We start from the raw sequence: 15,217 nt of genomic DNA, 5'->3' as shown, positions 1-15,217 counted from the left end.
CCACGCTCTTTCCCCACAGTGCATCCCCAGCACTCATCACACAGGGACGCTGGAGCCCCTCAAATCCCATGTGGAGCTAATTCAGCTTGCTAACTAGAAAGCAGCCCATTTTCTCTTGCTTGAGTGAGCTCAACCATTCTGGTGATGGGACCCAGGGCCAGAAGAAACAAGGGTTGCAGCGCACACCTTCACCCCCAGAAGATCATCACTGTCTGTCTTATATTTCTTGCTTAGTGCAACCAAAAACAGACTTCTGCTTTGGAAAAGCCTTCAGTCGCCAGAACCTCAAACGGGTTGTTTTTTTTTTTTTTTAAGACTAATTTCAAATTACAGCTTCAGTGCATTTAGGTTGAGTTGTCAGACCACCACCTACTCACCAGGCATTTCCTCAGCAGCTTCTAAACCCATAGCAGAGAAAGGACCAAGGCACTTGCTTTTCACTCTCATTTTCAGTGATTTAAAAACTAGTTTCATGAAAATTGAAGTATCTTATTTCAGGGTCAAGCTTTCTAAGGAGTTTCCAAGCCAAACCTCTTGCAACTCTTCTGCCACTTGTGCTCTAATGGAGCACAGCAGCTGAGAGCCCAAGGGCCAGCACTGACCCAAGCACAAAGCCACCCTCCAAGCCCCAATGCTACTTGCTTCATACTCATTTTACCGTACCGACGAAATGCAACTCAGCCACATCCCAGCCAGACTATCCATTGCATTACGATGGTATAAAGTGTTAAGAAAATGCACCTCCATATTACATTGTGCTTAGCATCTGTTCTTAGGCATACATAAAGTGCTGCTCATGCTGGCTGCACTTCAGGCTCTGCACCTCAGCTCACAGCCCTGTCGCCATCTCTTTGCTTCACTTGATGTTGATTCATCACCAAGAATTCATAAAACAATTGGAGATTCTCCTCTCACCATAGCTTAGAGCAATGCTTAGAAGGCCTAATAAAATCCCAAACCTAATTACTGTATCTAGGGAGCAAAGAAGAGCTAGACAGTGTGGCTGATACACAGCTGGATATTTGTAGCTACCAAAGGACTATCAAAGAACTACAACATACATGAGGGAGAAACAGTCACCAAACCAGAAGGGGACCAAATATGGCATTTACAGTTTACAACACACTGAATGTGTTGAAACTAACAGCTGGACCTTGAGTTACTGTTCAAAAGCATATAAGGGAGTCTCAGAGCCTGGATTACAGAGTGTGACCACCTGTAGCTCACTCCATGTCTGGAAACAAACCCACAACTGCCATTTCCCACACAGCACCAAAAGCACATGGGGGACAAGCCAGAGTAGATAAGGCTGCATGGGGGGAGCATGACTGCACAAGCAGATTAGCAGGGGGATGAGGACCAGGCAGCTGGGGGGACCAGGACCAGTTGGCTGGAGCAGGTCGGGGTCCCAACAATAAAACTGAGCCAGCCACCCCGAGGGCCTGGCAGCCAGCACAGAGGCACCAAAAACTGCAGCCAACATCCATTGCTCAGTCTGGCCACCGCCTCTGGAGAGACATCTTTCCAGGCAACGCTACACAGCACTGCTCACCCATTGCATCCCCCGGTTCTGTATTTATTTAGCTATAAAGTCTCCTGCGATAACTTTTTCTCTGTCTTCACTTTGTTACTGAAAATTTTTTACACTAATTCACCCTTCTCCTAAACCAAGCCCTGGCTGCTGCTTCACATGAACACCCACACGCAAGGCACTGCACTGCCTCCAAGTCAAAAAACCAAGACAGCTGAACTCCATGTGGTTAAAGGGGATTTGCCAAGCTCGGTCCCACCTCGTCAGGCAGCATTGTGCAGGGCTTTTCTTGGTATCACTGGTGATGGAGACAGTAAGCCTCTTTGGTTTTGCTTGTGTTTATTTTTTTCCCCAGAAGAATGACAAACAGAAAAAACCAGATCTACAGAACAAAGAAGTTATCCCTGCTACAGCACACCTGGCCCCAGGCCAGCAGTTCATGATGTCCAAGACAACACAAAATCCCACTACACTGAGTCTTTTCTGCCTCTGTAATGGGTTTCCAGCCAGAAAGCAGCAACCTTGTTTGCCCAGGTAGGAAACAGCCCCGTCTGCCAAAGCAGCGTGCCCTATGGCAGTGTCCCCACATCTGCCAAGTTACACACACAAATGAGCCCAGCACAGGTTTAGGGGTTGGGTTTTTTTTTTTTCCTCCCTCTGCTTGGCTTGTTTGTTTTTAGTAGATCATAAACCTTGCGGCCAAGAAAAAGGTCAGCTTAGAGGGGCCCAGGGCTGCTCTGCTCCAGGCTGAAAGAGGAATGCACAGCAAATCCGGGGAGCACAGGGCGCTTGCTCTCATCTTTGTTTCATCTCATGTCAGAGCAGTTTCCATCGAGGAAGGCAAAGTGCAGCGAGAGCTTAGCTTGGGGAGCTGGGCATAAGCAGAACACAAGAGGGGTAAGAAAATACATCCTCTATGTAGAGCCAGCCTTCTGTTTGCCTCTGGTGGCTGACAAGTATGCCAATGAATAATTTTATTCAGATCTCTCTATTTCAGAGGTTCCCCAGCACTCTGCAGCATAAAGCCCTTAGCAGAATTTCCTACAAGACATTAAGTCCAAATAGACAAAAGAGCCTGAAAAAAGAAAAAAAAATATCTCAGCATCTCCAGTGCTTTGGTCTTTCAACTTGGGTTTTTTTCAGGAGAAATTATCTAAATTTGATATTGTCCAACCTGAGTCCGTTCTTTTCACCCAAAGCACATAACTGCAGGAGGCCAGACACACCCTGACTGCTCGAGCTGCTACACAAGCCAAACCAACACTGTCGCTGGGGATCATGGAGTCCTTTCCATCTCCCATGCTTCGCTGCAAACAAGCGATCTGGATCCTCAGCATCCTCATTATAAGCATCCCAAACCTCTTCTGACTCTGTGCATTGCACAACCAGAAAATGGCAGCTGAAAAAAGCTTGGGAGAAGAGCTAGAGTATAGATGGTTGACACCAGCTACACTGGAATTTGCTGGTCAATATTCAACTGGAAAAATAAAACACTTATTCCTTCCATCAGTAACCTCAAACACTTGGAACAGTAATTAGGATGAGAGAATATATCCCAAACAATGGTATTTTTTCCATTCTCCCACGAGACAAAGACCAAGTGCAAAAAAAATTTTCTCTTGACCTACAGTGTCTTGTTCCAGACGTACGAGCCAGATGGACCTCACATCTGCTGCTTGAGTTAATACTTTCCTGCCACTCCAAAAAATGACTGCTTTAAGAAATTGCCCAAAGCAGAAGACTACTCTTCCCCATGAAAAGTATAAAACCAATCAGACAGACAGCTTGCTTCAGTGGACACTCATGACTGAGCCACTAAAAAGTGCAAGACATTGTTTGATCATTAAAGCTGTCTCTCCTACAAGGGAACCGCCTTTCTGTGCACCTTGACAAAGGCAGGAATTAACATCAAATGTGTAAGTAATGACAGCAGAGCTCTGAAACCCTCAGTGAATCCAGCCAAAAACCAAATCCCAGTGTCTACTCTGGAATTTATTTTTATTAGAAACAAGAGGTACTTCACTAACTATTCAAATCTGCCCAGAGGGCTTTTTAAAGAAACACGAGCGTATACATGTCACAACAAGGCACAAATAATTGCGCTCCACTTGGGAAGGAGTGATGGAGCCTAAACGGAGCATTTAAAATACTGACGTATTTATTTGCTGAAAGCTTGCAAGCATCTCCTCCTAATTGCATCATCCACCGAGAAAGCCATTTGGGTAGTATGACAGGCATGGAAACACTGGGAAAGGAGACCACAGGGAAGGAGGAAACACTCCTCCTTTCCTTTGAACTTCTCATTAGCTTCCATCAGAAGACTCTGGTGCATCTGGAGGTGTTTCCCAAGGACCAAGCTTTATGTGCACAGAGTCTAACACCATAACTGAAGGCACAACTTCACCTCAGGAGCTAGCTCCAGGCCACGCTGGGCCTGCTGACAGGAGCAGCTTAAAAAGAGTATGGCAGGAATGGTGGACAAGATTACTACCTTTGTCCTCCACAGCTTATCACCCCTCTTCTGCCTTTGCCAGCAGACCTACTGGAGCAAATACACACTCCTGGTTTCACTTACTGCTAGACAGTCTTTCACCCCTAAACTGTTTCATCCCAAGGAAACAGCCCTGGCAAGCTCACCGATAGCTCCAGCAGCACGTTCAGAGGAGAGGGGTTGACACCAGGAGTTCGTAGCAGGGATCGGGCTGCCGACAACCTCTCCCACCTGCGCTTATCTCCACTCATGTCGGAGAGCTAACAGAGACCTTCGCTATCCCAGCTCACTCGCTGTGAAGCAAGTTACTGCTATGCTCACCCAGGAATAGGCTCACCCAGCAGATGAGAGCAGGACAACCTGCTAGGAGCAGAAGCTTGTCCTGCGGTCACAGCTGCTACAGAGAGGACGTTTATTCCCGGCCTTATTTAAGCCAATTAAGAAGAGTGTAAACCAGAATAGGGCACAAGGACCCAGTTCAGAGGATGAAGGGAGCTCTGCGCTGGGTAACAGTGGAGGTTCAGATGCCCTGCCAAAACCAGAAGACCCCTTTGCTGCAAAGCCACAGCTGAGTTCAGACACAAGGAGTCTGTCAGCAGCCTCAGGGCAGGCTGATGAAGTGTGGAAGTTTTCACTCATTCCTAAATTAAAGCTTCTGAAAAAACACAGAAGCTGGTATTCAGGCAAAGACAAATTAAAGCCTGAATTAATCTGATTTAACTTTATGCAACAAACACATAATCAAGATAGTGAGATTCAATAACAAAATTGAGAGTCTTCATCGTAATCAGAACATAAAGCATGCGAGTCTTTTATATTTTGTATTCATTGAATTAAAATGGCCAGCCAGACTACCAGGTTTCCCACTGCACAAGTGCACTCAGTGTGCGCCCGGTCCTTCCACCCAGCTAACAGCTTCAGCAACCCCCAGTACTCCTGGCACAGGCTCTCCTGCTGCTCACATCAAGTTGTTTAATTCAAACAGCCAAAAACACGCTGCTAAAACAGCAAGTCCCAACTGAAAAGCTTTCTTATCCATAGGTAAAATGGCAACCAAGTAGTATTCTTACTAATGCATTTATCTGTCAAGAAGTATAGACATAACACATCCTTTTGCAACTTCAAAGAAAGGGTTCACGAACACGAGTATTTATTAAACTGCACTGCCAGTGGGAAAAAACCAAACCAGCCTCATAGGCCAAAAAAGCCAGACTCCTATGGTAGTTTATACTTCCTTATCTTTAATTAAAGAAGCGATTCTATTAAAGCTGATTCGGATCTTACAGTCCTTCCCACAGTCCCTCAATAATGATAATAGTTCTTCCTCCATGGGGGGCAGGGGGAGGGAACCAACAAACTGTTACAAAACTCGACCTGTGTGCCAGCAGGCAGTTGCCCCCACCCAGTGAAGCCAACCTCAAAAGAATGGCAGGATTGATTAAAAAAACACCTCAAAGATCAGACACAAACACATTGAAATCTGCAACATTTTCTTACCCATTAGGCAGTCCGCTACAGGAGTCTCAGTCCCTCCTCCTTTCATCTTCGCGCCACAGCACATTACATCTTTCTAGAGATCAAGTAAATCAGTTGAACAGGAGGCATTTGCCTTTTGTGCCCCTAAAGCAGGGCAGCATTCAGTGAACCAGATTCTGCATGTCTTGTTGGCACGTTAAACATGCAAGTCTCTCATGAGGTTTTCAGCTGCAGATCCAGTACCGTCAGGCTGAAAGCAGCCTTTTGCATCACAAGGACAACCATAAAATTCTCTTGGTTACAAAATGCACCAGACCAGTACACTTAGATCTCACTGTAGCTTATGTGCTCCCAGCTAAGGGCAAGACATCTGTTTCAGCTAAGCAAACCTGTTGTGAATACAGAAGGCATGTGAACTATCCGACCACAAACCTGTCTTCAAAATCTGCATTCCTGTAATCCACTGTGATCTCAGCATCACTCCAAATAGCCTCCATCCAACTGATAGGACAGAGCCATCTCATCAACCCAGCAAACACTGAACTCAAAAAGCACCAAAGAGACAGTCAGCGGGGATACGCTGGAAAAATGGTGCTGAAATCCAGCACAAGAAGCACTGCACTCCTCTGCACGGGCTAGCGGAACAATAGCCCTAAATCTACATGGCTTTGTCAGGTTTTCCAGTTTATTTACCGAAGTGAGCAACCTGCAACCCCGATCCCCGGGCGCTGAGTGCCCTTCGCTGTCACAAGCAGGGAGGCAGAAGCAGCCGCTATGAGTTGCTGTTGCTGGCAGACGAGAATGTGGTGCTGTGCTAATCACTTTGCTCTGGATGAATTCTGGTGTTCTACATCCACTCTCAAGGGGATTTGCTATCCCTTCCCAAGATGCTCCTTTTTACAGACTAATTCAAACTGTGTTCTGGTGGAAAAGATGCAGAAAAAACAAAAGAAAAAGAAAAAAACAAACCAACTTCAAATGCAAGAGAAAAAAAAATTATTCCAAACACCTTGCACCATCACCGAGGTACCGGGCAAAGCGCCAGCACAGCCCTCCCTCCTCTCCCCCAGACAAAGAGAATGTGAGAAGCCAGCTGAAATCTTGTGCCCCTGGGGAGAGCAGCGCTTGCAGGAATGTTAAATCGTTCCGAGCTTTTCATCTAGGATGGAAAAAAATGCTGGCAAACAGCTCAACAGCCACTGGCACCAGTCGTGAGGAGGACAGTGTTTCTGCCAGGCTCTGTACCTTCCTCCCAGTGGAGCCAAACTTAATTCAACCATTTCTGGCCAACGAACCAAGGCGCAGAACGACCAGGAGGAATTCTTCCTGAATGGGGTTATTCAGAGGAGCCATAAAATCCGCCTGCATTTATCAGAAGCAGGATGCAGCCTGGGAAACTGGCCTGGCTACCTGGCCCTCCATTTTTACTGCCAACAGGTGATCCTGGCTCCCTACCCACTTCCCAGTGAGGAGTGAACCCTCTCCTGGTCACCCCCCCCCCCCAGCAAACCAAGTGCAACAGCCGTTCCTGTGCTTGACCAGGAAAGCATTGTCATTTTGTAATTGTGTTTAATTTTTTAAGCAACCAAGAGCAACCTACCTGTGCAACCCACCCTGGAGCCTGCAAGCCTGGTCTGAAACAGGTACAAAATCCGAGGCTGCTTCTGACTAACCGCTCATCTTCAGAGGCGCAAGGGCTGAGCCCAGCGCAGCGTCCGGGGACGGTGATGCTGCTGCCGTGCCGGAACCAGGGCCCAGACAGGACGGGCAGCTCTGGGTCAGGGCCAGGCCAGCTCAGCCCGGTGAAATGCGGGGCCACTCGCCTGGCTCGGAGGCTGCGAGCAGCCCGGTCCGGCAACAGCCGGCGTTGCCCGAGCCTTGCGGGGAGCCGATCAGGTGGAGCCGGGCGGGCGCGGGAGGCTCCCCCGCGGTCAGGCCAGCACAGGCAGGAGGCGACTCGGGGAGCGGCTCCTCGCACAAGTTGCCCGCTCAACTTGGCCTGGCCCTGCCGCCGCCACAGGGCCCGGCCGCCCCTCACCTGCCCGCCGGGCCCCGCGGCTCGCCCGGCCCCGCGCCCGCCCCCCCCCGGGCCAGAGGCGCGCCCCGGCCCCGGCCCCGGCCCTGGCCCTGGCCCGCTCCCCGCGCTGGCCCGGCTGGCCCCGAGGGCGCGGCGGTGCGTCCTTCTCTCCCTCCCGCCTCAACAGGTGCGCGGCAGCCGCACTCACCTCTCCGCCATGGCCCACTCGACCGCGCCGCCCGCTCTGCCCGCGAGCGGGGCAGGATGTGAAACCCGATCCCGGCCCCGCCCGGGGGGCGGCGCGGCCCGGCCCGGCCCGGCTGCAGGGACCCCCGGCCGCTCCCCGGGTCCCTCTGCTGGGGGCCGCCGCGCCGCACCGGGCCGGGCCGGGCCGGGAGGGCCGGGCCGGGGCGGGGCGGGGCGGGCAGCGGCGCCCGGGGCCGGCGGCAGCGGCGGGGCCCGCGGGCCGAGGGCAGCCCCTGGCGGCGGCGGCCGCTCCGGGGCCCTCCCGAGCCCGTGGCGCCGCGGAGCCCCTGTCCTGTCCCTGCCCGGCCCGAGGGGGGGAAACGAAGAGGGGAGAAGCGGAGCCGGGTCTTCAGTTTTGGGGAAGCTGAAGTATTATTCGAGCGGCAGGTCAATGGCGACGGTCAGCTATCGTGACCGGGTTTGTGAGGAAAATCGTGGTTAGCGTCAGGAGCCGAACTGTCCGTCACGGGTGGCATGGGGTTCTCGGGGCACAGGCAGGCCGCACGCCTGCTTTAGGGGCACAAGCCCACCTGGAGACTCTGGTCTCACACGTCACCTGTGCTTGCTCCTGGGTCACGGCTGCCCCCGGGCATCCTTTGTGCACGTGATGGGTGTCCCTGACACTGCATGCCGCTGCGCCCAGAGCTGGTAGGGGGTGTCCAAACCGGCAGCAGCCCCCCGCCGCCCACAGTTCTTCAATGGCTCTGCTGTGCCCTCTGCTATTCCTGACACCCTCCAAGAGTGGGGATGGAAAGCAGCACTTGGGCAAGTGGGACTTGAACCAGCCTGGAGAATTGAGAGAGGAAAATGTCTCCATCTACGCTGGATGCCCGGCTGTCCCTGCGAGGTCATGGTGGGATGATGAGCCTTGGGCCAGCCGGTGGCGTAAGGCTGCCATGCATCTGGGTTTGCCCGGACGTGCCCTCTTTTTTACCCTGGCAATTTTGTCTGGGCAGATTTTGGGGACTTTCTGTGTTTGTCTGCATCCTGAGCACATAGTAGTCTGTACAAGGCTGTGTGTCCCCTGTGCATGCACGGATCAAGCATCAGCGTACGAACAGCAATTCAGAGGCCTCGAGAAAAGGAAGAGCCCTGCTCCTCAACCAGCATTGGTCTGAATAAACAAGCCCTGCACTAAAGGTCAGCCCCACTAGATCAGCATCTGTCAGGCTCCAGTTTAGGGTTTGTCACTTGGCACGGTGGCACAGCAGACCCCTGTTATCTCAGTGACTGCTGCAATGTGGCACTGCTCCCAACAAATTTCATACATGGTCCTGTTACTCCAGAACAGGAACAACCCCATGTGGAGGCAAAGCCTGGGGGTTGAGCTGCCTGGATGCCTCAGACCCCTCTAACTGGGGGTGCAAGACTTGGCAGATACTTGGTGGATTTTGCCACTAACAGTGATTTTTGGCCTGTATAGCACCATGCAGCAAATTGCTGCTACAGTCAGAAATGAGTCTGTTCAGCTTATTAATCACCCCGGGTGAGTCAGCGGATGGGGTCCCTGCGCAGAGCGATACCACACTTGTGGTGCTCTCTTGCAGACAGCGTTTTGGCACTACTGAAGAAATTCAGAGTAACTTAATCTGAAAACATTCACGTGAAAGTCCCACTGCACTTTTAAATAACAAATAGAGAGACAGTGAGATCATGGCCGCTCTGCTCACTGGCTGGACATGCAGCTGCGTTGAGCTTACCAGGGGGGTCTGTGCAGTGGGGGCTGGTAGAGAGCGGGGCCCCCGCCGGGGCTGCAAAGCTGCTGGAGATGCCTGTGGTGCTGCGAGAGAGTGGGCAGGGGAGGCTGAGTTCTGTGGGGCTACAGGGCTCAGGGACTGAGGCGTAGGCTAGCAGGGAAGGAAACGAAGAGTTAAACCAGGTCTGTGTTGGAAACAAAAGTTTGCTGGTGTAGCTCTAACATGGTTAATTTGGCAGCTTTCCTTGTGGAGATGCAGATATTGTTCACCTTTGCCAATAAAGGCTGTATCTGTCCTCTGCAGGAAACAGCGATACTGGGAAAATGCTTATAGCAGCCTGACAGTCTCTGTTCAAGGGCTCTTGTAGATACAAACTTGGTGTACAAAAACCTTACAGCCTGACGGACATTGCTGTGCTAGCAAGTGCCTTTGGACAGACTGAAAATAGAAGCTGGGGAGATGGGAGGTTGCAGGAGCCCCAGCTTCAGGGCCCCCCAAAATGAGTGACCCAATGCGGCACATGGGAAGTTGGCTGCAGGAGGGACCAGACAAGCATTCTTTTTTTCTGTGATGTTCTCATTTTATTTTGCATATTCAGGGTTTGATGATAATGTGTAGGCTGTTTTCAACTGACACCTCTGCAGGCTTGCTGGAGAACCTGTAACTTCATGGCTTAGCTGCTGCGGCTAAAACTCTTGGAACGTGATTCTGCACATAGCGCACTAAGAGATCCTGTCTCTCTTGAGGCAAAGCAGGTGAGCTGGAGGCTCTCAAGGACCCAGGTGACATCTCATGAGTAGTCAGTCCTACTTGTGGGCTAGCAGCCCTGTGCTCCATTGCATAGAGTCATGCAGCAGGCGGACATCAAAATAAAGAGCAAGGAAACCACCACGAAGGCAGAACCTCCGTACCAGAGGATGGTCATGTACCCGCTGGCACCGAGGACACTCTTGGGACCAGAGGTCCCTGCTGCTGGAGGAGGAAAGCTGGGTGAAAGGGGGTTCAGCTACCAAGGACAACAGATAGTTGTGAGGCTGTGACTTGCACACAGGTGCAAAGCTGCCAGACCAGGGTCCACTTCTTCAGGACAGCCAGGGAGTGTTGGTGGACATGAGCTGTGTTGACACCAGTGACTCAGGGAGGGGGAGAGAAATCCCGGAGAGGAATAGATAAACAGCTAAGGGAAAAGCTTATTCTGTGGGACCACTGCGGGGACTGTTTCAGAGGCTTTCACAGCTCAGGCAATCATGGGCTCAGGAAAACATCTACTAGTGGTACCTGGTACAATAACACAAGGAGGTCCTCCTCCAGAGATACAAGTAGGTCACTCTGTGGCACATACACAGGAGATCAAGCCCACCAGTCATGGTGCCTGCCATCAATACACCAAAGATGGCAGCAGGAGGTGAATATGAAGTGTCTGAACAGTCTCTGAGAGCATGGCAAAGACATCACAGCGTCTCTGAGAACTATAAACCCTGGCTCTTTTGCTAATAACAAAACCACACTGCCTACAAGAAGAAACAGCCTTCATGAATTGTGAGGCTGTGAACACCAGATCACTGTAAGATGAATTAAGAGATGTATGATCAATGTTTCCAGGCCAAAGTATCCCCTTGCTGCCTGTTCTTGGCTGGAGGATATTTCCTACAACTGTCACTGAAGAACTGCAGAAGGAGCCAGCTCCCTGAGATGATGTTCAAATGTTTCTTCAGATGTTGCTTCCAGGTGGAAGAAACTGTACCTGGAGTCATACACCCACCCCCCTTTCATGATGCTGCTCGGCTGGTGGACATTCATACTTGTGCACACACTCTACGTCAGGACATGGCAGGTAGACGACCCTGCATGAGGGGTCTTCCTCATCTCTGGGTGTGGAAGAACTGGTGATGCTAAAGGTAAGAAAATCTTGGAATTGCGCTGCTGCTGCCCTGCCTGCATGTACCGGGCTGGGGAGATGGCGCAATGCCCAAGCAGATGTGCTACAGCTGTGAGCGCAGCCAGCACGTTGCCCGGAGGTTTGGGCCAGTGGACACGGCCCTTGCTCTGCTTCTGCTAACAAACTGGACAGCCTGCAACCAGCCCAGCCCAGCCCCACAGAAAGCGTCTCCATACACAGCAAGGGGGGAGTAACAGCTCCAGTCAGGTGTGAACAAACCCTCTGTTGAGGAGAGACTGGGAGTAGGCACCTAAAATGCTTGGCAAGGTTTGGGTGTCTGGGCTTATGACCCAGTGCAGCTGCAACCTTGGATCAGCCGTCAGGGCACCAGCGACAGTGGGAGGATGAGCTGAGAGATGCTTCATCGGGGCTCCCTGCTCCGCTCGGGTACCCCTCACAGGTCCTCACCCTCGGCCCCACCTGATCTACGTTCCAGTGAAGCTTGTGCCAGGCCTGGCACCTTGCTGACCCTGACCCACCAACTGCCTTTACCTGGAACCTGCCTTGTCACCATGCACTTGTCAGCAGTCACTAGACTGTGGCTGACCCTGTTTACCATCACCGAAGCTGCTCTGCTCCTCTTGCATGGTGAGTATGGCACTGCTGTGCTATCACCTCATCTCTAGCTCGCCTGTCACCTCCTGCTGTCCCCAGCACCATGAGCCCCCATGGGTGGGAGCAGGAGCAGCTCGGTGCACTCTTGTACTGAAGGAGCCAATAATACCAGAAGATGTTCTGTACTGTGGAAGCCGTATGTTAAATAGCTCAAACTGCTACCAAGCTACTACTGTGAGTGTCTACATGTGGGCAAGATTTCTCACTGTGGGCAGCTCTTTGTTGCAAGAGGAAAGAAAATAAAGTGCTGGGTTGACCAGGCGGGTGCAGTTCTCCCACATGGATGGTGGGATTTCTGTCCTTGGAGATTTTCAAGGTTTGGCTATGCAATGCCATGGTTGAGCTGATCTAGTGTTAGTGATGGTCTCGCTTCAAGCAAGAGCTTGGCCCAATGCCCCCCAAAGGTCCCCTCCCAGTCAGCGCATCTGTAATTCTGTGGCAAACAGGCTTGAGGTTCAAGCTGGGCAGGCAGATGTGGTGAATTCTCCATTATTTCCGAGCACAGACATCCCGTATCAAATGTCTCAGATACCTTATTGAACGGGACCAGGCTGACCCGGATGCAGGAGTTGCTGGCTGAGGTTCTCTGGATTGTGCGCTGTGAGACTCCTCACCAACAAATGGTCTTAGCATGTATGAGGCAAAGAAAAAACATCTCTGTTCTTAATTAACCCTGTCTGTGTTTTGAAGCTGACTGAAGATATCAAATAGCCCAGGACTGTCCTTTTGAAAGAGCTAGCTGGAGATATTTGGCCATTTGTAAAGATACATGGTTTGAAGCAGCAATCAGCAAGGTTTTTTTATAGTGGGCATGATGTAAATTTATATAACAAGCCAGATGTTCTGCAATGGGGCTTTTTAAAAATCATCCGGTCCCAATTTTTTCCATCTTACCATCTTTTGCTCCCTTGCAAAGTAAGCAGTCATGCTATCGCATTACCAATTGGCAATGGCAGCAGCTGGCTGTAACCCAACCTTAGCAGCATGGGACGTGGAAACAGATGGAGCAGCAAATGCTCTTTGTTTCCTCTCCTGCTTTCTAAAACAGATTGTGACTCAAAACATACAGGAGAGGTTTCTGCCATCTTCCCTGCTACCGTGGCTCCCTGGCTGCTGGCAAAGCTACGGGATGAGCTCTCGCAGGGGTTACTGCTCCCCACAGCAAAGGAGAGCCCTATCTTTTTAGAAGGGAGCTGCAAAGAGGGGAAGGGCATCAGATACAATGATTACAAGCCCTTAGAGGGGAAAGAAGGGTGCAGTGGGAGAGATGGCTGAACTGAGCTGAAGGGTCCCCGTGCATCAAGTCCTGTTCCTCCTGCTGCTCTGAGTCTTGGTTCCGGTGTTCATCTGAGCCTGGGTGAACCACGTCAGCTCGTTGCACTGGCACAAAACAGAAGTGAGTGGTGTTTTGCCAGGCTAGTAACCTGAACTGGCCTGATGGATGATCAGGTGAGCACTGGATGAGGATGAGAAGAGCCGCACACCAGAACAGGCCGGGAGGAGAGAAGAACGGGGAGGAAGGTGGAGATGGGAATGTCCCTTGTGAACCAGAAGATCGACTCTGGGTAGTCCTTGTCCCACAGCTAGGCAGGCACAGGAAGGGAACTCCATGTTCCCAGGACACTTTCTATGAGCTGAACTCTGACCTTGCTGGCAATGAAGGTCAGGAAAATGTCCACAGCGGAGGTTTGCCTGCCTCGCTTCAAAATTCCCGTTGGATGAAAACTCCCCAAAATAAGGTGCGTAAGGGACTTTTACTCTGTCACAGCCTCTCATACCTCTTTCTGTCTTGTAAGAGTTCTGCTGCTTTCAACCTACATCCTCTAAGGATTTACTGACTGACCCAAACACACGAGCTTGGTGCAATGGTGCTCTCTCTCCCGCAGGAGACATTATACACTGGAAACCGTGGAACCATGCGTGGGGCGGCTACACGAGTCCCACCATCAGCTGCCTTGAGCTGGAGGACAGCTGCCCAGAGCAGAGGACACTTGCCGAGCAGCGGGTGACCAAGGCCGATGACACGAGACTGAGCTGGCACCGCCACGTGCGCCCACACAGCAGCGTGAGCGGTGGTGACACAGCTGTCCCATCTCGCCACAACTCCCTGCTCCCTCTCCTACGGGGCTGCACGAGCTGCCTGACCCGTCTGGCTCCGCTGCGGCTGATGTTTGTGCCAGACAATGTAATATTGTTGTGGGTACTTGCCAAGAACTGAGTTTATTTTTTAGCCACAGACAGAACCTGTAATTCCTCAAGCTAATCCTGCAGTTTGATGGGGGTTTTTTTCTGACAAGCCTTGACAAATTAATTGAATCCCCATTTCTGTGAGAAACCTGGAAGGAAAGTCCCACAGTCAGGACTCCGGAGTTAAAGAAAGACGAGGATTTGCAAGGTCACCTCCACCATTTCTTACCAGAGCAGAGGCTCTTCTGGGGGTATTTCTTTCTGGCCTTGTTGTCTCCTGGGGTGATCATTCAGACATCTCTCCGAGACCCTGTCAGGGTGTTTTGCATTATAATCTACCTAAGTTTTCTCAGCTTCATCCAAACATTCCTATTTTTGTTAACTATCACAAAAAAAATCTGCTGCATTTTGTTGTTTATAGATGTCCCCAACTGAAATATCTGCAGGTTGTTATTTCTCACCGTATCCTTTCAGTGAAATTATACAGATTTGATTTTTTAAAACTTAATCCTTCTTGCCCTCAGATAGTGTCTTGAGTTCTGCCTGCACACTGCCTGCTTACTAATACATGCTGATAACAAAAAGTCCTATAATGAGTGCAAGAAGTGGTTTATTACTCTTTATCTTTTATCCTTTCTCATACAGTCAAGGGTTTGAGGACCGGCCGTGCTCCTGCTGAAGTCAGTGGGAAACGGCAGCAAGTTCTTTGCTCTACCACATTACTGCAGGGAGAAGTTCAGCTTCTGAACCTGTGGCTGCCAGTGTTGCAGTGCCAAACGTCCCTGTTCGCATTTGCTGTGCTGACTTTGTCAGGCAAGCTCGGTTCCTCTCAGCATTCAGGTATTCAGCTCTAGGCAAACCGCTTTGAAAGCTGTTCTTTGCTAGTTTTTTAAACATCTGGGGTATCTGCTAAGCAGACCAACTCAACAAACAGGTTCTTGTATTTTAATTTGCATGCTGTGCACACAGACTGGATGCTGACAACCTGAAAGCGTGGATCTCTGTCCAAATACCTCTG

The 15,217-nt window shown here is 50.8% G+C and overlaps 1 protein-coding gene across 1 annotated transcript in view; it reads right to left on the bottom strand.

Annotated features, from left to right (window-relative positions):
• Positions 1 to 7,874, bottom strand: part of LOC104642949 (rho GTPase-activating protein 39) — a 55,054-nt gene extending 47,180 nt beyond the window's left edge. The window contains exon 1 of the mRNA XM_075768269.1: positions 7,724 to 7,874. Coding sequence (XP_075624384.1) covers positions 7,724 to 7,734 — 11 coding nt within the window. The 5' untranslated portion in view covers positions 7,735 to 7,874. The remainder of the gene's footprint in view (positions 1 to 7,723) is intronic.
• Positions 7,875 to 15,217: the final 7,343 nt, after the last annotated feature.

Source organism: Balearica regulorum, chromosome 16 (genome assembly GCF_011004875.1).
Source record: "Balearica regulorum gibbericeps isolate bBalReg1 chromosome 16, bBalReg1.pri, whole genome shotgun sequence".
NCBI classification, from domain to species: Eukaryota; Metazoa; Chordata; class Aves; order Gruiformes; family Gruidae; genus Balearica; species Balearica regulorum.
The sequence above is the reverse complement of the archived record's forward strand: the minus strand, read 5'-3'. Positions and strand labels throughout refer to the sequence as shown.